Below are 25,028 nucleotides of genomic sequence, written 5' to 3'. Positions count from 1 at the left end.
TAAATGGAAAAGTTTCTAAGTGTCCATAACACAATCTGTTATTATTTTTTCTTTTGTTAAATATGTTTAGATCTTTGGAATAATTTTGTCTAATTTCGTCGGGGTCATTATTTTGGCCATGAAATGGGGTCCTTAAGCTAAAATTATTCTAAAAAGTTGAAATTTTGGAAGTTGATTTTTTTTAATTATTTGATATGCCCCCTAAAGGACTTTGTTTAAAATGGTTAGAACTATGGGATTATTTTGACCAATTTCGTCGGGGTCAATATTTTGGCCATGAAATGAGGTCCTTAAGCTTAAATTATTCTAAAAAGTTGAAATTTTGGAAGTTGATTTTTTTTAATTATTTGATATACCCCCTAAGGGATTTTACTAAAATTGGCTAGAATTATGAAATAATTTTGACCAATTTCATCGGGGTCATTATTTTGGCCATGAAATGGGGTCCTTAAGCTAAAATTATTTTAAAAAGTTGAAATTTTGGAAGTTGATTTTTTTTAATTATTTGATATACCCCCTAAGGGATTTTACTAAAATTGGCTAGAACTATGAAATAATTTTGACCAATTTCATCGGGGTCATTTATTTCACCATGAAATGGGGTTTAAAGCTAAAATTAATCCGATAAAAATAACTTTTGAGAGTTCATTTTTTTTTAAATTTTGTTTTGTTCCCTAACGGAATTGATTTATTTATTGAGAATTTTTGAAGTGTGAACAACAAAAACTGGTATTATTTTCACAGAGCCAGGAAGTCGGAGCTGGCGTTGAAGTTCGAGCTGGAGTGAGACCTCGGAGACTGCATTGGATTCAGCAAATTTTCAGCAACTTTTACTTGGAGTCGGAATCTGTGAAGTCGGGCATTTTTGGAGAGCTGAAGTCGTCGTTATGACGTCATCCTGCATCCAGAATCGGAGTTGTCTTCAAAGTATGGATTCAAAGTCGCTTGGAGGTACCCGACTCTGCAGCCCTGACTAGTACAGAAGAGTTATGGCAACTGCAGGTTTATTTGCAAATTACAAATAAACCAAAACAATAACTTTTTTTTTGTTATGAAGACATACCAGTTCAATAACATTTTTTGTTATTCCTTCATGATTCCTTCTGTGTTATTGGTTTGTTATTGCAATAACAACATAATAACAGTTTAAGTTATTCTTCGAACAAATCTTTGATTTTTGTTATTTTAACAACTAATCCGATCATCCCAATAACATATTTCGATCTTCTCACAATATCAAAAACTGACCTTCCCAAGTTATTTCCGTCTGCTCGGGTTATGTTGAGTTCAATTCAGTTTTTTTCTTCAGTTTATTAACCAATAATTGTTTTTGTAAAAGCCATACATAGTTTTGAGCGATTTTTTCAACTGTGTGTAATAATTTTTTTTTGAGAATAACAATTAAAAAAAAAAGAAACTTATTTTTCTTGTTTTTGTATACACTTATTTTTTTAAATATTGACTTGATCCTGAAAAGTTATTAGTTTTAAGTTCTTTTACAAAAGTAATTTTTGTATGAAAACATTTTATTCATTTACTTTGGGCTCGGCTATCAATTGGTTATCCCGGGCAGACGGTAATAACAAAATTCATGCCATTTCAATAACAAATTCTGTTGGAATAACAAAAAGTTTATGGATTCTTCTTGAAACAATCATTTTTGAATAAGAGTTGAATAACAGTTTATGTTACCATAACAAAATTTGTTATTGGTCTTGGGAATAACATTTTTTGTTATGGAAGAATGTTATTGGGATGATCGGATTAGTTGTCTTTTGTGATACTTTTTGCTTGAAATTGTTGAAAATTAGGCTTGAAATTTGAAATTATTTTTCCTTTAGCACAAAAGTACAGAACAGACAAAGCATTTGTTTTAATCAAGCATATTTTCAGATTTTTGCATTTAGGATGGCAAAGAAAAAAAAAATTCCTTTTCCTACTTTCCCGGGTTTTCACTCATTCTCCCGAGTTTTCTGAGGTTTTTTTTCGAGGTGGATAAATATTCACTAGAGCGAGAGTGACGAGTATCCTTCAATCAGATCAGCGTTGTGTCGATAAGTCCACCGGAACAAGCTCCTGAAGGCCCGCCAAACAGTATTTTTTGTAAATTCATGATTGAGAACCTTTTGACAGAAGCTTCTTTTAATCACATCATTATCCCAATCCCACCAAGCGGTCCTTTCTCCGTGACGTACAGCCGAGCGACAGCACGCCTCAGTTAAATTTAATCCGCTGCGCGTCACACAATTATCGCCAGGCCGCAAGACATTTCTCACTTTCGCTTTTCACCGGTTTCATTTTATGCTACGGCATCGCGGACACTCAACGATGCCGCTGCATGACCGTTGGCCGTCGTGTGTTTATGTTTACGAGGTTCCGATTTCTGCAGCGGGTTTAAAAATAGCGCGAGACGCGTCGTCGTTCACCCCGTTTCTTCCGGCTTGGCCGTGTTTATTTTTGAATATTTTTTTGTTTGTTCGAGAGATGAGCCAGATGGAATCTGCGCTGACAAGGCAGTTTTGAGCATTTCTTTGAATGGGCCAGTTGATGAGATGTTGGGGGTGTGGTGTCTCGTGAAAGCTGCGCGTCTTTGGGAGTTCGTTTTGGAGAAAGTCCACTTGTCAGCAGGAATGCCTCAAAAGTCCTCGAAGCGATAGCGTCTCAACATGACTCCCATCCGTCCAAACAATGAAGGTCGTCGTCACTGTGTTGACACGCTGTATCTGTAAAGTAGTGTAAACTGATAAGTAGCTCATAGTTGCTGGAATTAACACATCTGCGAAGCTACGGTTTCGAAGCAACGTGATGGACATTGGAGCTAATCAACCGAACCGGACGGAGTCCAATTAGTGACATTTTTCCTTTGCCGAACCGCTGCGCTGTGTAAGCAATCTGTGTCACTCTCGCGTTGAAGGCAAGTTCGGTTGCATCACTCTGAAGAGCTATAAAGCATTGCCTTATCTAGAAGTGCAACTAGTTCTCGATGGTGCAAGTTACGGACCTTGAAGTGAGCGAATGCCAGCAAAAGTGCGTTCTACCTGAGGCCAGCCGGTTCTGTCTTGGAGGGGAAGTTTCAGGTTCGCGTGTTGGCTCGCAAAAATAACGATGGGAAGTTGCAGAACTGAGAAGGAGAGAGAGAAGGCAGCAGATGTTTGTACAGGTCTTGCTGCATGAAGAAGGTAGCGGGCATATTTCAAACGGTATAGAACAATTCTAATCAGTGAAGAATGGGAGTAGCGCTTTGAAGAAGCAGATGCTTACGTCTGGCAGATCCAGAACATAAAGTAGAATCCTGGATGATTGCTCTGTACATCGACTTTCTGAAGGTCGTATTAATTTTGAGGTAGCATCACTTCCTCGTTTGGATGCTGCTTCTTCCAGGATCATTCTACGCGTGTGTTTTTCAAGAGTAACACCTTGCAATTGAGGGCGTGGTGTTGAGTTAAGAGTTCGAACAAAGCATACAATTATATTTCTAAAAATAACCTGGAAATTTGAGGATCGAACATCTACTTGAGCTTAAAAATTTCATCATCTCGTTAGAAATCGCTCTTCAGCTGCTTTTAATTCCAATCACTGCCATAAATACCATAGACTAAGAGCTCTCCAATCGGGCGCGTATTTGCGATTTCAATGTCAGTGCGCGCCGTCCGTTGTTGTTGAACGACGCGAAGCGACGTAAACAACTTGCAGTGAAGCGACTTGGCTTGGTTTGGCTGGGTCGTCGTCAGTAACAGACAGCCAGCCACTGGCAGTGGGACACGTATGACGGTTTGGTCTTTTACCTGCGGAGGGTCGCGAACACGTTTGTTGCTGCGCTTATCTCTTGGCGGTGTGGTTTGAGGGTAAAAATTGCTACAATTTATTTTAAACTGATTTTTTTTAATTTTTAAAATAAGACGAAAGAATCTATCGAAAATCAAGTCAGATTACCAGATCGTCTGTGCGGAATGATGATGGCAAGAATCTTCGCAGCAACAACTTTGAGCAATGTTTGCCGGTGAAGATCCGCCTCGAAACTCGATTAGCGGTCATTCAATTTGGAGGAATAGCGTTGCTGACTCGTACATGATCTACGTACAAACATTTTTGAGCGTTAAACGAATGATTGTGAAGCTCAACTTGGGGATTGTTGGACTTACAGAATTTCAAAAAAAAAAAACTCGATTAGCGGTCATTCAATTTGGAGGAATAGCGTTGCTGACTCGTACATGATCTACGTACAAACATTTTTGAGCGTTAAACGAATGATTGTGAAGCTCAACTTGGGGATTGTTGGACTTACAGAATTTCAAAAAAAAAACTACGTTTTTTTTTGCGTTGCATTAAACCAAATCAAATCAACCCAGCGATGCGTTTGAAACCCATTGCGTAAATGTTTCCCCTCTCAAATGGTGGCAGAACGATGATGCTAGAGGTACAGTCTGCACAGAAGCGTGCTATTTCCAGAATAACGAGAGGGGTTCCATCCAGTAGACGTGAACATCATGAGGCCAGGTGTGGTTGTCTGATTCGCAGGTTCCGTTTTACCTCTGAATTCGACGTTGACGGGTGTGGAATGCGACCAAGTAGTATGCTGTACAAATCTTTGAAAACTGTCTTTTTCTGTTATTCAAGGGGAAACGGGAAGGCAGTTCTAACGAAACTCTTATTCAACTAAAATATTTTTTTTGAACTCGACAAATCGTTTGCTACCGTCCTTTAAATCGTCTGCAATACGAATTACTTGTAAAATTTACGGTATTTCTCCTAAATGGGACTTATTAAATGCTATAGGCTACATAGTTTAAGTTCGTTGAATTTATGTTTCAGGTTGATGCTATTTGATTTTGGTCATTAGTTTGCAAAAATTCTAAACCTGAGAAAAATGCCCAAAAAAAACTGTCGAATAAACAACAATCAACAAACTTCTTTTTGAGGTTTACAACTCCCACAAGTTTACTGAATAAATCACATTTTAATAAAATATATCATATTCAAACCTAACCTCACAAGCTCGAGAAAATGGGGGAGTTTATATGGAAACTCCCCCTTTTTCTCGAGCTTGGGAGTTTAGGTGTTAAGGTTCACTGTCTGTTCCAAAATGTCAGAAAGTGTCTTGATTTAGAACGTGAAGAAACTAACACAAAAACTTAAAATGCAATGCTCCCCCTCATACATTTTTAAATTTAACATGATTTTTGATAAATCGTGAATTTTTTATGCATATTATCGAATTTTCAATCAAAAAGTACGTTTGTAAATTTTGAAGCATTGGAGTTTGTCGAATTTAAGATAACTTCTTGTTGTGACATCACGGTTGATTTTGATGTTGTTTTTTTTAGTAAAGTGGATACCATTTCCAGAGTATATTTCAAATTTGATTCTTAAGCTGTTTACAGAAGAAAAAAACCATTAAATGTCCTGCTAACTTTGGCAAAAGGAGAAAATTTGGATGACATACAAATTATTTGTCGGTGCACAAAGGTGTTTTTTTTTTAATATTGTTTATTAAAGTACATATTTGAGTTGATTTGAAATGTGATGAAAAAGAAAACTACGTAATTTTTGTAACTTTTCAGGGTTATTTTTTAATGTGTACTCATGTTTTCTCAATTTATAAAAGTAGATAAAAAATGATGTTTAAACTCAAGGGGTTTGCATGTATTCTTCACGAGTTATCAGAATTTTACAATTGAGTTTTTTTAAAGTGATCATTTTGACCATTTTTTGCTTTCCTCACTCAGGTAAGGCTATAACCCTGCTCTAAAATGCGCTCTTTATATAGTTTATAAGTTAGTTTTAAGGTATCCCTTTTCCCTTTTGTACATATACGATCTCCTACATTTGAAATCACTGAATAGCGAAAGCTACAATATTTCATGAATAAATAAAAATTGCTAGTATTTATAATTGAGGTGAAAAGTCATCGATTGTGATTGGACACTCAATAATATTTTTTAACTGAATGAATGTACATGGAAAAGGAAACTGAATAAACATAAATTAAAAAAACCCTGCTCTAAAAATGAACTTTTCACAGAGAGCTCGTAGACCCACCTATCGACTCAGAAAAACTGAACAAATGTCTATCTGTATGTGTGTATGTATGTGACCAAAATTCTCGCCGAGTTTTCTCAGCACTGGCTGAACCGATTTTGATCAAACCGGTGGCATTCGACTTGGTTTATGATGCCCTACATCGCTATTGAATTGTTTGAAGTTTTGATAAGTAGTTCAAAAATTAAAAAGGGGTTTTCACATATATTCGGATATCACCTACAGTCCTTGTTCGGTAACTGGGCTGAGAACCTAGCCCAGTCACCGAATGCTGCTCGCTAACTGGGCTGAACGAAAAATAACGAGGGGACCACCGATGCATAATATTTTCCTAATGAAATATAAAAATAAAAATTTACCCAATTTTGTTTACAATACTTATTTTCGTGTTCCTTAATTGTGACTTGAAATTTAATGAAAGTTTGAAAAAAGTTTTTTTTATTTATTGAACATGATTTTTGCATCCATTAACCCCTCGGTCATTTCAGTTTGTTTTGGTATTTTGACGTTAGTCTGCTTTTTAACTGTTATCGAGCGCCTAGTTAAAAAGCAGCCCAGTTAAACAACGCCCAGTTAGACAACGCCCAGTTACCGAACAACTACTGTATATTAGGGTGCCCAGAATATGGGACTTTTTTCAAAAACCTCGCTCCACAAGCTGAATATTGTTTCTTGAGCTATTTTAGGACTGTGGGCCAAATATGAGCAAAATCGGTCAACATTTACCCATTGATACTCGGAGGTGAAGTTTGTATGGAAAAAAACGAAAAAATGTATGGAAAACCCAAGTTTCTTACAGTTTGACCTGCACGGTGCGCTATTTCCATTAAAATATTTCCAAAAGTTAGGTTCTTTTTGAAAATTTAATGCTTTACAACTTTGTACAACATGCCAAAGCTGTAAAACTCTATCCTGAAGAATTATTAGCGATTTATAAAAGTAATTTTTGTATGAAAAACATTTTGTTCTCCATCTTTAGGCTCGGGTATCAATGGGTTAATCTCATCGCTCAAATTTTACACAAATGCTTAAAATAACCCTAAAAACCGTTTTCCGCTTGTGGAGTAGGGGGTCATTTTTTCTGGGCACCCTACTGTATATGCATGTAAACTATGTCCAGATCCATCATCCGATCCATCGTTATTTAGGTAATCAAAAAACCTTTCCAACGAGTTCAAATAGTCTGAAATAGTCTGAATAGTCTGGCAAACTTTGTCTCAAGTTATGACTACCTAAGTGATATTTATGTACATTTTTATAACGTATTTAAAAAATAGAAGAAATTGTTGGTTAAGAGTGAGGAAGGCACCAATCACATTGTTGGATACGGTTAGTTTTATTTTGCATTTTTTAAATGTTTTCTCCCTACAACTCAAACGTGTGTTTTTAAAAGTATTTTTTTTCAGAAAGTTCAACAAATTTTGCATACGAATAACCGTGGAAAAAAGTAAGATTATAAAAAATCTCCACATTCAAGCAGTGGACGAGCAACAACGGACATTCAAAGAGTCATTTTATGCATTTTTATGCTAAAATTTCTGTAAAATACTTTAACACATCGAAAAACTGGTTAAAATGATCAAAATCATAGCAATAAACTTTTTTTTTTAAATTCTGATAACTTGTGAAAAATACACTCCTTATGAAACTACCTAGGTGATGATAGCCCTCGCGCTGCTTCCAACGACCCGTTTCAGAATGAAAGAGCTCCTTGCGGTACAATTACCCACTCGGAAAATACTCTGGTAAATTTTAGTGTCTTGCGCTGGCGGACGTTTGTCGTGCAGTTCAGACACACTTGGCACACTTATCCTAGACAAGTTTTGCGTAACGCCAGATGAATCTGGCGAAAATCGGGCGAAAGTTCTGCCAGCTGTCTGGCACAAAAATCAACCGGTTCAATCGGTTGAACCGTGCACGACCGGTTTGTGTCATATTCGCCAGAAATTATGGCAGAAATCTGGGGTAAATCTGGGGGAAATTCTGCCAGATGGCTGGCGCAAGCCCCCAGACGAACGCCAGAATTGTGTCCGCCATTTCCGACCGGGTAGGTTTTACAGCGTGACGTCACACGCACACACATTTTTACTGAGACATACGTGCAAAAAATGTAAACAGTGCAGCCAAGCTGTCAATTTTCTAACCTAAAACCCGAGTCGGCGTAAAACCTGATTCCGAGGTCGCTGGGCATTGATCGGTCCCGCCTAAACATAGAAGCAAGCATCTGAAGGAAACTCGATCTATATTTAGACTTCCAATCCCGTCAGGCAAATCAGGGATCAGCGCGTATTTAATATGAGAAGATAACATGTTTCAACACAACGGATCAATTCACTGTCAGAATGTAAACCTTCTGATGGCCGACTACTTAGCGTCCCAGACCACCAATCCAGAGGTGTGAGTTCGAATCCCACCTAATTCAATTCCGTTTTTGTTCATATTCAATGTTCAAATTCCTGATTCCAAATTTCAAAGGTAACGGCCGGGATTTGATCCCTGTACCTTCTGCTTGTGAGGCAGAAGTCGTAACCATTAAGCCACGGAGCCGGTCTCTGCAATACAAAAGCACGTTATTTTAAATGAAATTTTTCATTCTATGTTATAACAGATTCCGATAAAATTACATTTTCCTCGAGTTTGGTCAAATAGTGCATTTTGCGTAGATTTTGCGTGGGACATTTTTTTTGTTTTTAAATTCAAGTGTCACATGCATGTAAATCAACAACATTTTCAACCAAACCACAACATTTTCAAGGGTTTGTATGAGGACACAGATAGTTTTTGAAGTCTATTTTCAGGGAAAAATATTCATTTAATGTTATTGTTTAAAATGCTGATGAGTGAGCTAATGGTCCTGTTCTTCTTAAATGGGAATAATGATGAATTCAGTGATAATTGGGGTTGGTTTGTGAAAGAATGGTCCAGAAAAGGTATGTGAAATATAAAATTCTTCAAAGTTTTACTGAATATTAACCGTAGGAGTAACGTTTTTTTTACACAAATCTTTGATGATTTGCAATTATCCAAATTCGGATTTGAAGTAATTCAGAGTAAAGAATGTATGAAAATTTATTTTAGTAATACAAATGAATGAAATGGTGGTATAATCCCGAATCTTTACATTTTGCTTATGTGCTCTAATGAAATGTTTGGCTAATTGCCCACATGTTACACTGAAAAAAACCAATTCTCGTAATCGTGAATTAAGTTCACGAATGCAAGAACCACGAAGGAATATATTCACGTTTATGGTGCAAATGCACCATTCTCATGAATAAATTCCTTCGTGGTTCTCACATTCGTGAACTTAATTCACGATTACGAGAATTGATTTTTTTCTGTGTACTGGACGTGAAAATCGACATTTCGACAGAGTCACAAACTGGAAATCTCAGTTATGTTTGTAACAATATTGAACCTTATAATAACATTATTAAAATTTCATATACAAGATTACATTTCAACGGCTTTTACGCAAAGTTCTTGGCATATCGGCCAAGTGTACATTTTTAACGCTCCATATGAAAAAGCTTTGCAATGACCCCAGTAAATAGACATTTAGACCATATCTGATAAATCTAGAACCGGTTCTGGGTACCCTGGTTTAGTCAATTGCAATTTTACTAAATCACAAGCCATACTGGAACCAGTGAAAGACACTCGGACCACATCTGGCCACTCCGGAGCAGGACAATATAAGAATCTCGAGGATACCAACTAAAAATACATCTTATAGTTGCATAACCAGCAATTTGGTCACCCATCGCTGCAGCCCAAAAAATGTGCATCCATTGGACCCACACACAAAAAAAAAGAGTTTGACTCCACCTCCAACTTCGTAGGCCACCACACCCTGTCCCCGCCGCGCACATCGGCAAACGCGGACAGCGAAGCAACAAAATAGACCCCGTAACCTATTTTAGCGACTCGATAACAGAGAGCGCTCGCTGCGTTGCAGTTGCAGCAGCTTGAACATCTTTTTTCGTTCACCAAATTGAAATTTGTTAATGGAGCGGCCACCACTTACGATATGCTCGCGTACGGTGTTGTGAAATATCTGCTCCCGGATGTCGGCCACCTCGTCCTCCTCGGTTGTGGTGTCCATCTCGGCCACCGGAAGCAGCAGCAGTTGGAGGCCGCTGGAGTTGATGTTGAGGAAAATTTTCGGGAACTTTGTCTTTTCTTCTCGCTGGAACTGTTGTGTCTGGACGTTCACCACATTTTGGAGGATTTTCTACGCTGCTCGCAGCAACGGTAAAGGGCGAGGGACACTCCCCACAACCTGAATAATTCTTCTGCGCGACACTTTCACTCCCAAAAACGGAATATTTTTCACCAAGTGTGCAAGAAGCGGATTTTCAACCCTTTCTCCTCGCGGCTCGAAATCACACACAGTGGGCTGCGACTTTTCTTCACGTCACCAATTTGTTTCCTTTTTTCAACAATTTTTTCACCCACATAAAGGCAACAAAACACAAATTTTTCCTCCTGCAAAATCAGCAGCGAAATCAAATTGCGACGTTTACAATGTTGGGAGGTAAATACACACTGACCCGACTGGATGTAATGTGTGTGATGATTATGCGCTGCCTCCTTGTGACTTTATGCTACGTTTTATGCTCACAAAGACGACGCGTACACACACACACGCGCACACAAGCCCGACTCGATGCTTCTGGGATTGGAATCGATTTGACGGCCGTTTACGAGCGAGGTAAACACTGAACTGAGAGGCGGAGAGCGAGAGAGCCAGATTTGTAACTGTTTTGCTGTGTGGGGTGGTTGACGGTTGGGCTGGCTGACAGCTGACACACTGTAACTGAAAATCGCACTTTGCTGACTTCGTTTTCGCACTTTTTCATACGATTTTTTCAGTTCGACCGCGATTACACAAAAAAGTGTAATCGTAGTTGAACTGAAAAAATCGTATGGGAAGGTGCGAAAACGAACTCAGCAAAGTGTGATTTTCAGTTACAGTGCAAGCAGCTTTGCTGCTGCGAACTTGCGTGCATGTTTATTTTTTAAATTTAGGCAGTTAACAAGACGTCATCCATAAAGTACATACCCAGGGTTGCCACAAATACAGATTTATCTGTATTTTACAGATTTTTGAGGTGATGAGGTCATACAGAATCTGTATATAAAGAAATACAGATTTTAAGAAAAACATACAGATATACAGGTTTTCCCGATTTTTTATTAAAATTAAATAATTTTAATTCTTTAAATATTTTTTTTCAATTTCTGGATGAGCCCAAACATTAAATTTTAGATTGTATAGCATTTTTATGCATTAAAAAACAATTAAGAATATTTTGTTTTTTGACAAATTGTTTAAAAATGTCAATACAGATTCCTAATACAGATTTTCGTCCCCCTGATACAGATATACAGATTTTTGACCCTAAAAAATACAGAATCAAATGTGGCAACCCTGTACATACCTCGGATTGGTTTTCAAAAAGACGTAAGAGCCAATGGTAAACAAAGCCATTTTAGCATCGGTATTTGACATTCTTACGGAAAATCAATTTCAAAAATGCTTAAGAATGTTCATCTACACGTCTTTCAAGTGCTCCAAACTAAAAATAAATGAATTTTTGTTACAATTAGGAGAAAAACGAATATTTGTGTTGGAGGTCACGGTGGCTCTTACGGCTTTTTGAAAACTGACTTATTATTTTTTTAAACCGTTCAAAAAAACTACAAATATTTATCACAGACAAACAGACGAGACTCTCCATACAAATTATTTTTGAAATCCATCGACCTTCATCAAACCACCAAATCACGGCGACGCCAGCGCTGTCTGGTGAGCTGATGCCGAAGCGCAGCACAAACATACCAATACAAACACATTACTGTCATGTGTCATGTTAGTGTATGTGTGAGACAATCAAGCCTTAACGATTGTAAACATCAACAGCTGATCGAAATAATTTTGTTGTTGCTGATCGTCAGTACCCGATACAAAAAATTAAAATCAATGTCGACGGCCGAAGATGACGGTGTATCAGTTCCGTTTCCCATGGCAGAACCTCATGAGCCAAATCATGCGGCAGCACCAGCAACGACAGAGACCAAACCACTGGTCCTCCCCGTTGCTTTCAAGTTCAAGTTCGAAATTCCTCCTCCTCCAAAACCTCTAACACCTGACACCATCATCAACAAGATAACCCTGGTCACGAAAACACCAGTAGTGGCCGCCGAAATAGAAAAATCCAATTCAAATCTACCGGAATTGATCCCCACGATGGGCGTTTGGAAACATCTGTGTGGAACATGTCCACGGCTCAGTTAACTTGCGCCCAACAACAAAAACGCAAAGATTCCAAAAACGCTGCCGCAAAATTTACATCGAAACAGAACCACAGAAACTGAACTGTGAAAGATTGAGTGGTGCAATATCGCCATAAGGCCAAGAAGACGACCAGCAGCAGCAATCTGAGCAGCAGTCCACGAAGGATAAGCAGGTTGCTCCGAAGAAGATGACTCCACCACAGGATCCGGCTTCCTCCGCAGTAGCGGGCGCCTCAGCAGCAGCCTCGACATCGGCAGGCAATTGAGCAGGCCTACCAGATTAATAGTGGGGCAAAAGGCCATGGTCGAGACTGCCCAATTTTGTCCTACAAAGCCTGGGTTGGGATTCACCGGTAGAATTCCTAAATCCCACAAATTTTGGTGTTTTCATTTGTTGCCTCGCACGTGTTCACGCTCAACTTAAAAACAAAAACACGCATCACACACACTGAGAAAAGACGGGCGAGCTGTCACGATAGCAGCGCCATTAGCGCCGGGTGAGGGGATGCCGAAACAAAATTGCATTTGAAATAACCGTTTTTGGAGGACGATGGTTCGGCTCTCGAGTGTCCCGTCTGTTTGTCTGTGCATTTATCTTGACATACATTACCTGTTATGTAGATCAATACAAGTTTTATTAGAAATTTCCTTCATCAATACATATCTGAGTTCATTAAATAGCAATATTAGTCTCCATGAGCCTACAGTTCGTGTTCCAAGGAAGAGCTTTACCGAAAACATCGAAGTGATTTGTCAACATTGAAAAAATAAATTAAAGCAAGAAACACCGTGCCCTTCACCGTCCTATACAAAACTGTTTTATTTTAAAGTATTGCACCTATAAAAAAAACTTTTTTATTTTAAAGTGCTCAGAATAAATTTAAAGACATTTACTGAAATTGCACCTTTAAAAAAAACTTCAGAATTGGTGCCAAACCAACGGGGTTTCAGTGTACTATGGAACAAAACACGAAAAAAGTTGCAAAACTTTAAAAAGTTTCATAATATTTATTATAATATAATTTAGCCTCGAGGTTATCTATCAGATCTATTTTTTGCGATACTTATTAGGTTCAAATACTTCAATTTAATTCATGTTTATTTCTTAAGAACATTTATTAATTTTTAACAATTGTACTGAGAATTTATAATAGGGTGGGTCATTTTTTTGCAAGTGCTTGGATCCGGCTGGAATAAAGGCCATCTTGTAGGGGGTACCCATAGGGACTCTCATACCAAATTTGAGCGCATTTGGTTTAAAACTGGCTTGTCGCTGGCGGGTTAAAGTTTACATGGAAATTACTATCGAAAACGCGTGCTTTCTCTTTAAACGCTCCTACGAGCTAAGCGACAAACTTTAGTCCACACTTACACTAGGTAACCGTGTCGGGGATGGTCCAAGGAGCATTTATCTCTAAGAGTTCATGGGCCCGATACTTTAAACACGAACAAAAGCAGCGAACCGAAGATTGGCAACGACGTTTTGGAATTTTGACTGTCTGGAACGCATGAATTACCCCATGGTTTTAATGAAAAATGCCCTAAACAGGAGTTATTTACAAATAGTAATTTATTGATTTAGCACAAAGTGTGCCATGAGAAAACAACTTAACGTGGCGTAAATATTAGAAGATGAGCTATTTATGATTAATGCTTAAGTTTCCCTGAATATTGTTTGCGAATGATGATTAATTTCTACTTTTTTTTGAAAAAAATAATATTTTTTCTTCAAAAAACTGGAATATCTCAGCTCAGAAATGATGAAACTTCAAAGTTGCTTAAACGAAAATCTTGGGTGGATAACGAGGAAAAGATTGAAAGAAAGTAAAGCAAAAACTCGTATTTTTTGACATAAAATCTACCAGGAATGTGAAAACATGGTTTTAAAAGGCCATTTACTTGTTTATTGGACCACATACCATCATTTTATAGTATATGCCATTTAAAATTTTGAGATTTTATATTTTTTCTGAGCAGATTTTGTGAAATTGTCGAAAAAAACTGACATTTTCAAAAAATGCCCAGGGAACATGGTAAACGATTTTTCCGACAGTTTTCATGTATGAAAAAGATGTTTCTAACATGATTATCCAGCATATGAGAACTGAGCACATTGATTTCCTCGACGTCGTGTTTTTTGGGACACGCTAGTGGGTATTGTGGGCATGATTTTTTTCCCAATATTGTTACTGTATGGAGAAAGATTAAGTTGAGAAGTAACAACTACCTGACAAGAATTTATTCCAGGGGTGCTCAAAGTTTTTAGAGGCCGGGCCAAATTTAAAGCTCAAATGAGCTTGCGGGCCAAATTTACAAAAAAAGGTTGTTAAAAAAAATAAATTACGTTATTTTAATGTAAAAGATTACATTTCTGTTATTTGAAAAAAAGTGTATTCAAAATAATAGAAACCACAAAATAACTGGTTTCTATCGGTATTGTTGATTTTGTTGTTACTGGTATTTAAAAAAAAGTGTTAAGCTTAATGTACTTGTGTTTTCAAAAAAAAATTAAGTTTAGTTTTTATATTTCGAAAATGGTGGTGACATTACATGTTGAACAATTCATCTATAAGTTAAGTGTGGCTAATGAAAAATCGTTGAGATCCATAATTTCAACATTTCAATGAAAAAAAAAAAAACTTTTAGAAAATGGTTTAAGCTTCCGTAAAGTTAGCGAAACAACATTATTTTTATTTCATCGAAAATCTAATAAAATTCAAATTATTTTCAATAAACCCAAACATGCTCAAATGATTTTAAATGCAAAGGAATGCATATTTAATTAATTTCAGCTAAATGCACTTAATTTTCATTTTTTTAAGTTTTTTGAAAATATATTTTTGCTCCTGGCCTTTGAGCCAATTTTTTAATAATGGTGGAGGGGTGGGTTGATCGACGAAAGCTTTGTAAAATATTTGCTGCAAACTTGATTTTCAGATTTCCACATTTTGCCTGCCTGAATCAGTTGATAGTCAATCAGATTCGTTATCTAACTGTAATGAGTTCGAATTCCTAAGGAAGTACAATGTAAGTTTGAGGGTCAGTTCATAAAAGGGTCAATATGACTTGCAAATTAATAAAGAAAACTTTTATTTTTGCAACTATTACAGAATTCTACCTAAGACAAACTTGAACATTGTTTTGATATTTCTAAAAATGTTTGATAAAAGTTTTGACGATATTTACTAGTTTCACTCACATTGAAACGTGTGAAATTGTTTTAATTACAAAAGATTTGGAACAAATTGTTTCCTAAATAATATAATTATAATCCTAAAGTGAGGATCAAAATATTGATAAATCATAAGATATTTTTTATTAACAAAAAAATAAAAAAAGATTAGCATAAAAAAGCTTAAAATAAACCTCAATTTTGAAAAAAAGTTTAAAATCACTTTGCAAGTGGTCAACGGGCCATTTTACATGATCATTCAAAATGGATCCGCGGGCCACAAAATATCACCTCGCGGGCCACGTTTGGCCCGCGGGCCATACTTTGGGCACCCCTGATTTATTCAATCCATTTTTCTTACATCGTAAGTTTTTTTAAAGGAAAAAGTTTTTGTTGCATTTTACATTTCGCTTGTTGAATGTTTATTACGAACCGCCATTTAATGATTAAGAAATAAGGGACTAACAATAAATTCTCGCAGCTCCCGTTTACTTCTTCGCCGGTCCCGACAGCTCAGCAATGGCCTTGGCTTCCTCTGGAAATAATAATAAAAAAAATAATGCGTTACTTCCAGATCTTCATCAAGTAAATTTTCAACATGAAACCAACCCTCCTGGTTGCGCTTCTTTTCCGCGGCAAGCTTCTTGTCACGGATGGCCTTCTGCTGGGCTTCGATCTCCCGGATGCCGACCTCGCGCTTGGCCAGACGCTGCTGGTGGTACGCACCGTACGCGACTCCGACGGCCAGGAACGACCAGCGGCCGAACTGTGCGGAAGAAAATAAAATTTATTAAAAAAATGTACATGTCCAAAACTGGAACAAGTCCGGAACCATCTCCCGGTCACTCGGTGGCGAATATAAACATTACATAATAATGAAGATAGAAAGAATCCATTTTTACGAGCATAATTCCAGTTTGACCCGATACTCACCTTAATCAGCGGGGACACGCGGACCGGAGCGCCAAGATCTGCCATTGTAAGTGTAAAAATTTAAGGAAGTTTGCGGAAAAATCGCCACCAAAGTTTTCTTCAGAAAATTTCCACACTTTACGGAGGAGACGGCAAATGTCGTGTGATTTGACAGGCGCGTCCGCAAAGCAAACGTCAAACTTGTCGCAACGCGTTTGTGTTTGTGAAGGCAAACTATCCCGCCGGTATCGCAGAAAATCTGGTTTGATGACGCCGTTTTAAAAATTAAATTTATGTTCTCAACAATTTATGGATTCTGACATTGTTCTTCTAATGAACAATTGATTAAGTATTAAATTACACCTATGTTTAAGTATTTTAAATTAATAAAAAAAAGTTTATAAAAACATTCATGAAAAAAGTTTAAATCAAGTTGCCCGCCTACAACATGTTACATTTTGACAGATGTCTGCATGCTTGTGTAACTTTTATTATTGAAAACAAATCAGACTTTCAATCAAATTTTCAAGTGAAATTCAATAAAATTTGTATTAAAATAAGCATTATTTTTGTTAAAAATCAGAGTAATGTGTGCTCTTAGAAAGGAGGTAAATCATTTATTATAAAATGGATTGTTTAATTTGTATTTATAGCATTTACTTACCGTAGGCCCTAAAATGGTACAAAACGCTACAGCGAACCAAGGATCAGGTCTTTGCCGGTGACCAGAGGGCAATTGAAGCTGCTCGGCAGCGAATTCGGGAGGAATACGTCAAAAATAAAGACCTGACCAATGAGAAAGATATCAAAGAAGTACTTACATTCAGATAAATTGTCAAAATGTAGAGTAATTCTTTAAAAAACTGAATTTCAGAAAATCAAAATTGCACATGATGTAGACCTTGAGCTGAGAAGTGCAGTCGTGCAGGCGGTCAAAATCGATGATAACGTTTATCGTTAGTGATTATACTCCGTTAAAAAATCATTGTTAAAATTAATTCTAAATTATTTCAGAGGCAAAAATAACTGAAGAAACTCGCAAGCTGGAAAACACGATGTTCGATCCAAACGCCGAATTACCGCCTCCAAGGAGCAAGAAATGTAAATGAAGCAATACCTGATTTGTTATGTAAATAAATATTAGATGATTGAGTGGTGCTATAGTTGGTTTAAAGTTTTCTTTTTCTATATAGCAGATAATTCTTAATTCCTCGCAAAACTATGAACTTTTTGCACGAATTGAAAGCTTAGACATTCAACTATGTTTGTCTGATAAGGGTATTTAATCAGATGTTCTCTTCGAGTCATGCCAGGCGTTTTAAACAAATATTTCAAACCGTCATTTTCAAAATGTTAGGGGTAACTTGATTCTCCTTTAAACATTTTGAAGAAATCTTATGCAAAATGTTTCTTATTCATCCTAGCTATTTATTTTCTATCAGTTACAGCAGTTTAACATAAAAACCTGAACGTTTGCCTTCAAAATATAACCAGTTTAGTTTAGTATTTTTTTACGTAAATTTACAAAATTTGTGAAAAATTGTTCAAACTGCAGTATGTCATCTATAACCATACTTAAGGAAACCTTGTAAGAAATACCAAACCAATTAATTAAGCTTGAGGCTGATTCCTGTGTCTGTATGAATGTAGGGATCAAGTCTCCATAATTGCCGTTTTTTTTTCAAACAATTGGTTGTAAAAGTAGAATGCCGACAAATTTAACGTCAAATGCATGCCGACTCGGTCCTAACCAGGTCCCAGTACCGAAAAGGACGTAATAAAAATAATTTTATGAAAGAAAAAAACGTCAAATGCATAAGGGTTTTGTAGTTTTAATAAGTTTATCAAACAATTTATGTAAAAATCATTTAAAAAAAATATGTGATTTCTATACATATAAAAAAAAGATCTCTCGGAGGTTATTTTTGCAGCACTTTTTAGAAAAATTGAATGTAATTCAAACCGAACATTTTTATTTTTTTTTTTCTTTATTTTCCACAATGAACTTGATTCAATTGCGCACAACTATCTAGAACAAAGCTATTGTTTTTACCCACATACTGACGGAGATCCAGTTTCCCGACTCTCCTTTATATTAAATTTTAGTGAAGATGGCGTTACGAATGGCTCACGCAGCTCCTACTCAAATATCCGAAATCCGAATTGATTTTTGGCCGGCGTCTAAGGTTATAGACAATCAGGTTACTTTAGCGCATTTGTGGAGTCGTATTTAGGGTGCAAGACCCAAATCTTGAGAAAAAAAAAATGTGATTTGATAATCTGAAGATCACATTATTCCAAGTGAATTAGGCGAGGACATTGGACATCGTGTGATTTTTTTCCGGGAATAACATTCAATCAAACATAAGCAGTACCCATGAGGATTAATTATTTTAGTTAAAAGCAGTTATCGTGTTAGAAATACGCTTTGAATTGAAATTATTCATTAAACATTGATAGGAAAGAAGCACGCTCTGAAGAGTAAATTTAAATCTAAAGGTTAATCATTCGTCATTTCGTTTCCATCGCGCAAAGATGTACAATCTAGAGGATTTTCGCCAGGAGACCATGTTTGGTCCACTGGCCCCACTGCTGAACATCGGATATTTCATCGGGGCAATTCCTTATTCACTGAGCACGAACAATCTTTCATCGCGTCAGAAGCTTTTTCGTTTAGTGCAAATCCTCTACGAGTCTGTTTTAATTGCTGGACTCATCACCTCTGTCGTGGTCCTTCGAATGTATACCAGAGAGTTTGACAGTACCGATAAAGCACCTCCGTTCATCAAGCTATTTTACATTGTGGAGCATATTCTGGACATGTTCCTAATTGTTGGAATCTGTTACGGTGAACAGTTATTGCGTGCCAGCTTCAAACGACTGTTAGATCAGCTGGATGATTTGCTGCAAATGTTCGGTCACGTGGCGGTTAAAATCTTAAACCAGCGAAAGTTGTTTGCTATCATTGCCATTCTGGCAAATTTAGCGGCACAAGTTGCGGTTATTTGGAGTTGTCTTGATACTGAAAACATCCGTATCGTTCCGTTGCTAGTTACCATCCATGTACCTCTTACTATAACAGTCACATTTGTACAAATGTATTGCTTCATGGTTACTTCTATCACGAGAATAATCCGAGAAGTTAATAAAAGATTGAACACTCTAGTGAAACGTTTTAATGAACCCTTCAGCCAAGCGAAGCCACCATACCGTGAGGTATCACGACTGCGAAAAATCCATCTCCAAACAGTTGATCTGTTGGGACAGACAAACGAAGCCACCGGAGTTCTCGTAATATTTATCCTAAGTTCAACATTTGCCAACATGAACAGCCACTGCTTGTTCCTGTACAATGTAATAAAACTAGAGGATAAAAATCCAGACTTTGTACGTATAATAATAGAAATAAACTTACTAATGCTTCTGCGGGTTTTAAAAGTTCTAACAGTGATAATTCCGAACAGTTTAGTGAAAAAAGAAAATCATAAGGCAGCGAACATTTTGTGCAAATTTGAAGACTCTGAGAATGAGAAATTTAATTGGGTGGTAAGAACCTCTCAGTAACGTTTATCAATGTAGATTAAAATTTGTTTAAAATTACAGATTAACAAATACTTGCAACAATTGAATGATCAAAAAGATATTTACTCGGCATGTGGACTGATTCAGCTTGATTTGCCGCTGTTTGTCAAGGTACGAAATTTGCCTTCAATATTGTTTGTTATTTTTATCATTTGATATTTCTTTTAATTACAGATGGTTGGAGCTCTGGCAACTTATATGATTATTTTGATTCAGTTCAACGATAGTTCATCTCCTCCGGAAACATATCTACCAACTTCAATCAATCCAGCCTAGAACTAATCAGCTATGTAATCAAAGTGTACCAATTTTGATAAAGCTTTTATAATCGCACAACCTTGGGTTGAAAATTTTCATCCGATAAAAAAATTAGCCTCATAATTTGGTTTAATTTTCTTTTGAATTAATAAATATTTTCAAAGTGTCATAAAATTTATTAAGGTCAGAATAAAGAATTTCATAACAAAATTTACCACTAGTTCTGTCAATTTTAAGGCTATAATTTAAGCAAAGAAATATTGTTTGGGTTAGAATTTTGAAAACATACCCAGATTTTGTTTTGCCAATAAAAACATCAAATAATTATGGCACGTTTCTGCAATTTCATGAATTACCGTTCTAAAATGTTAAAATCAATAGTTTCGGAAAAAACATATTTGAAATCTCTCCTTAAATTTCTCCTGAGGATAAATTAGGGTTGTTCTGTGGTCGTATCATGAGCATCATGTTATAAATGTGATTAAAGTTGTCATCACTCATCAAAAATGGATATGGATGAACACGCCATACAGTGCTTATTTAAGTCAAGCAATTCATCGTACTTCATTTCGCGTCTATCAACTCAATCGTTAAAATGTACAAAATAGAAGATCATCGCCAGGTGACCATGTTTGGTCCACTGGCACCACTTTTGAACATCGGATACTTTATCGGTGCTATTCCATACCCTCTCTGTACGATAGCTCTTTCGCCTCTTCAGAAACTGTTGCGCTTCATACAAGTTATGTACGAATCTGTGCTGATTTCCGGACTCATCACATCCATTGTGCTCCTTCGGATGCATATTAAAGAGTTCAACACTTCTGAACATGCCCCTCCGTTCATCAAGCTGTTTCACGCGGTAGAGCAGGCTTTGGACATCTTCCTTGTCGTCGGAATCTGCTACGGTGAACAGTTCTTGCGGGTCAACTTTAAAGGTCTTTTGGATCAGCTGGATGATGCGCTGCAAATGTTCGGACACGTAGCCGTCAAAATGTTGAATCAACGAAAATTATTTGCGATCATTGCGATTTTAGCAAATTTGGCTGTACAAGTACTGGTAGTGTTGAGTGCATTGTATACTGAACAAAACATCCGTTTAGTTCCACTACTAGTAACAGTTTACGTTCCACTAACATTGACCGTTGTATTTGTTCAAATGTATTGTTTTGTGGTAACCAGTATTGCAAGGATGATCCAAGAAATCAACAATAGTTTGGAGATACTCGTGAAGCGTTACAACGAACCATTCAACCAGGAAAAACCACCATACCATGAGATCTCTCGTCTAAGGAAGATACACCTTCAAATTGTCGACCTATTGGAACAGATTAATGACGCCACCGGAGTGATCATAATATCAATCTTGAGTTCCACATTCGCCAACATGAATAGTCACAGCCTGTTCTTGTACACTAAGATTAAGGTCGACGTAAGACCACCTGGATTTACGCGTTCCATAATTGAAATTTGCTTGCTAATGCTGCTGAGGATTCTAAAAGTCCTTACAGTGATTGTTCCAAACAGTTTGGTGAAAATGGAAAATCACAAAACGGCAAAAATATTGTGCAAGTTCGAAGATTCCGGGAATGAAAAGTTCAACTGGGTGGTAAATTGATTTCAATGATCGATCTTACAATCTCAAGACAATAAATATGAGTCTAAATTACAGATTAGCAAGTACTTGCAGCAACTAAACGAACAAAGGGAAGTTTTCTCGGCCTGTGGATTGATTCAGTTGGATTTGCCACTGTTTGTTACGGTATGAAATGCTCTGGCAAAAGTGAAGATCAAAGCTAAAATTAAAATCAATTTCAGATGACTGGAGCTCTGGTTACTTACATGATTATTTTGATTCAATTTAACGATAGTTTATCGCCGACGGAAAGGCCTGTACTAACAACACTCAATCCTGTGCAAAATTGATAAGTTCTGTTTAGGAAAAAAAAAAGGATCTGTAAAATATGATACCGTAAACCGGGGTGACTTTGATAGGATTTCAATTTGTTTTTAGAATATTTTCCAACAGGTAAGGTTTTTCTCAAGATTATTATTTTTAAAACATGTACTGGGGTAGGCCACACAAAGTCCATGCACTATTTTGGAAAAAAAGTTTTTTCAATAGTGTTTAGAAAAATAGTTACGTTAAAAATTCTTGGTTTTAATTCCGGGGTGACTTTGATAGTCATAGTTTTTCTTGTTAAAATCATATTTAAGATGTTCAAACTTTATTTGTACGTTAAATGTACCATCACTTAAGTAGCTGATATAGTTTGTAAGAAAAAAATCAATGTTTATATTAAGTTAACTAAGTTTATAAGCTTTTTAACAAAATACATATAAATTTTAGGTAAAATTGTTAAAAAGTCGGAATTTTGCCTGAAATTTGTTAAAAATACTTTTGTTTATAAAATTATCGATTTATATTGCATTTGAAACTGAATTCGAAGCACGAATCACAAGTTTTCACATTTTACATGAAATTTGTTCAACTGAATTTGCCTATAAATTTGGAGATTTTTTTAAATTGTGTTTCAAAAACACATATTATTTATTATTTACAAACTTATTTAACCTTCTCCTAGTGGAAAATTGTCCAAAGAATCCGAAAATGCATTCCGTTTTCCGATTAAAAATCATGTTCATTGAGAAAATCATGACACTTTGAGAAGTTTAAAATAATGACTTTCATCCACATTTTCTTAACTATAGTTAACTAACTTTATAAACTTTTCAAAAATTTATGAAAAGTTCTTCATGAGGTACTTTGAACACTTCTCTACCACGGTCAGTATGTTTCTGAACCATTCCTTACGTATTTTAATTGTATTCTTCATTTTGCGGAAAAATCGCAAACCTATCAAAGTCACCCCGGCTATCAAAGTCACCCCGTTTTACGGTAAATGAAAATGGTTATCTGATATGATGTGTTTATTTTTTGTCTACTTTATACTCAATACAATTTCTGTGAAAGTATGAGGAGCATCTTCATTTAAAATTTTCTATGTATCATGTTTCCAGCTAATCAGGCTGCCTATTCACTCAATTACTCACTCAAATGTATTTTTGCTATCGTATATCATAAACTATAAAATATGATTGTACAAATCATTACAAAAGCATGCAGATAATGATACGGTCGAGCCTATTAAGGTAACATATTCGATTGCTCTTCATTCCATCCTCAACTTCTGCAGAAAATGTACAAAACCGAAGCTTTACGCCAGGAGACCTTGTTTGGGCCTCTTGCACCACTGTTGAACATTGGTTACATCACCGGGGCCGCTCCATATCCTATGTGTACCAAACATCTTTCAACCCTCCAGAAGTTTATTCGTTTGATACAAATAGTTTACGAATCTGTGCTGGTTTCTGGACTCATCACATCAATTGTACTCCTCCGAACTCAAATCAAAGAGTTTAACATTGCTGAACATGCTCCTCCATTCATCAAGCTGTTCCACATTGTGGAACATGTTCTGGACATCTTTCTGGTTATCGTGATCTGTTTCGTTGAACAGTTCATGAGAGTTAGCTTTAAAGAACTTTGGGATCAGCTGGACGATCTGCTGCAAATGTTCGGACACGTGTCAGCCACAATTTTGAATCAACGAAAGTTGTTTGCGATCACTGCTGTGTTATCAAATATGGCTGACAACTCGTGGTTGTTTGGAGTGTTTTGGATGCTGTGCAAAACATCCGAGTCGTTCCGTTACTAGTTACCGTACACGTACCGCTGACTTTAACTATCGTGTTTGTTCATCTATACTGCTTGGTTGTAACTACTATAGCAAGAATGATCCAAGAAATCAACTTACAATTAGAGGATTATGTAAAGTGTATAAACGTACCATTCATCCAACAGAAGCCACCACACTCTGAGATATCACGTTTAAGAGAGATCCACCTACAACTTGTTGACATGTTGGAGCAGTTGAATGACGCTACTGGAGTTATCATAATTTCAATTCTGAGCTCGACCTTTGCCAACATGAACAGTAACAGCTTGTTTTTGTACACCAAGATCAAGGATGACGAAAGACCACCCGGATTTACTCGCTCCATAGTTGAAATATTGTTGCTGATGCTGCTGAGGATTTTAAAAGTTCTAACGGTGATTATACCAAATAGTTTAGTAAAAATAGAGAATCACAAGACCGCTAAAATATTGTGCAAATTTAAAGACTCCGAGAATATTAAGTTTAACCTGGTGGTAAGTAGTTCCAAATGAAAACAATCTACCGGAAAAGTCTCAAAAACATTTACATTTCAGGTTATCAAATATTTACAGGAATTAAACGAGCTTAAAGATGTTTACTCGGCATGTGGATTGATTCAGTTGGATTTGCCGCTGTTTGTAACGGTACGAAATTTTCTATCAACTTTAAGATGGATCAACATTGAAATCGTTTCAGATGACAAGCGCTTTGGCAACTTATATGATCATTCTGATACAGTTCAATGACAGTTCATCTGCAGCAGAAAAATCGGTACCAATTGAAACAAATCAGGTTGAAATATGATTCGGTTATTGGTTAATAGGTGGTCGTTGCAGAAGTATTGAGTTAAATTTTTCACTTTTTTTAAATTCAGATGTGCAATTTATTCTGATATTATACAACAAGGTTTATACATTCATGATGTCTTAAACAATTAATGAGCTACTAGAAAGTAATTATTTACATTAAAATAATATGTTTTCTAAAATTTAAATTTAAAACAGCTCAGCGTTTCAATATAAAAATATTAACATTAAGATTAATCA

At 36.5% G+C, this 25,028-nt stretch overlaps 3 protein-coding genes and 2 long non-coding RNA genes across 5 annotated transcripts in view; 3 read left to right on the top strand and 2 right to left on the bottom strand.

Moving 5' to 3' along the window:
• LOC119769401 (protein Lilipod) overlaps positions 1–10,787 on the bottom strand; it is a 44,967-nt gene extending 34,180 nt beyond the window's left edge. Inside the window, exon 1 of the mRNA XM_038261593.1 lies at positions 10,067–10,787. Within this exon, the coding sequence (XP_038117521.1) occupies positions 10,067–10,144 (78 nt within the window). The 5' untranslated portion in view covers positions 10,145–10,787. The remainder of the gene's footprint in view (positions 1–10,066) is intronic.
• Positions 10,788–15,904: 5,117 nt separating this feature from the next.
• LOC6042228 (ATP synthase subunit e, mitochondrial) lies at positions 15,905–16,606 on the bottom strand. Its single transcript, XM_038265328.1, has 3 exons — positions 16,445–16,606; positions 16,121–16,277; positions 15,905–16,046 (listed from the first exon to the last, which is right to left on the bottom strand). Exons 1-3 carry the CDS (start codon positions 16,487–16,489, stop codon positions 16,000–16,002), a joined length of 249 nt encoding a protein of 82 aa, XP_038121256.1. The 5' UTR covers positions 16,490–16,606; the 3' UTR covers positions 15,905–15,999.
• A 264-nt stretch (positions 16,607–16,870) lies between these two features.
• On the top strand, positions 16,871–17,597 carry LOC119770431 (complex III assembly factor LYRM7). Its single transcript, XM_038265327.1, has 4 exons — positions 16,871–17,031; positions 17,093–17,236; positions 17,298–17,379; positions 17,438–17,597. The coding sequence occupies exons 1-4, from the start codon at positions 17,011–17,013 to the stop codon at positions 17,530–17,532; spliced, it is 342 nt and encodes a 113-aa protein (XP_038121255.1). The 5' UTR covers positions 16,871–17,010; the 3' UTR covers positions 17,533–17,597.
• Positions 17,598–21,094: 3,497 nt separating this feature from the next.
• Positions 21,095–22,177, top strand: LOC119770597. Its single transcript, XR_005278905.1, has 3 exons — positions 21,095–21,872; positions 21,936–22,025; positions 22,082–22,177. It is a non-coding gene; the product is annotated as an uncharacterized LOC119770597 (long non-coding RNA).
• A 1,393-nt stretch (positions 22,178–23,570) lies between these two features.
• LOC119770168 lies at positions 23,571–24,907 on the top strand. The gene is made up of 3 exons (XR_005278686.1): positions 23,571–24,476; positions 24,537–24,626; positions 24,679–24,907. It is a non-coding gene; the product is annotated as an uncharacterized LOC119770168 (long non-coding RNA).
• The last annotated feature ends 121 nt before the right edge of the window (positions 24,908–25,028 follow it).

The sequence above is a fragment of the Culex quinquefasciatus genome, chromosome 3 (assembly GCF_015732765.1).
Source record: "Culex quinquefasciatus strain JHB chromosome 3, VPISU_Cqui_1.0_pri_paternal, whole genome shotgun sequence".
In the NCBI taxonomy this organism is placed as follows: domain Eukaryota; kingdom Metazoa; phylum Arthropoda; class Insecta; order Diptera; family Culicidae; genus Culex; species Culex quinquefasciatus.
The sequence above is the reverse complement of the archived record's forward strand: the minus strand, read 5'-3'. Positions and strand labels throughout refer to the sequence as shown.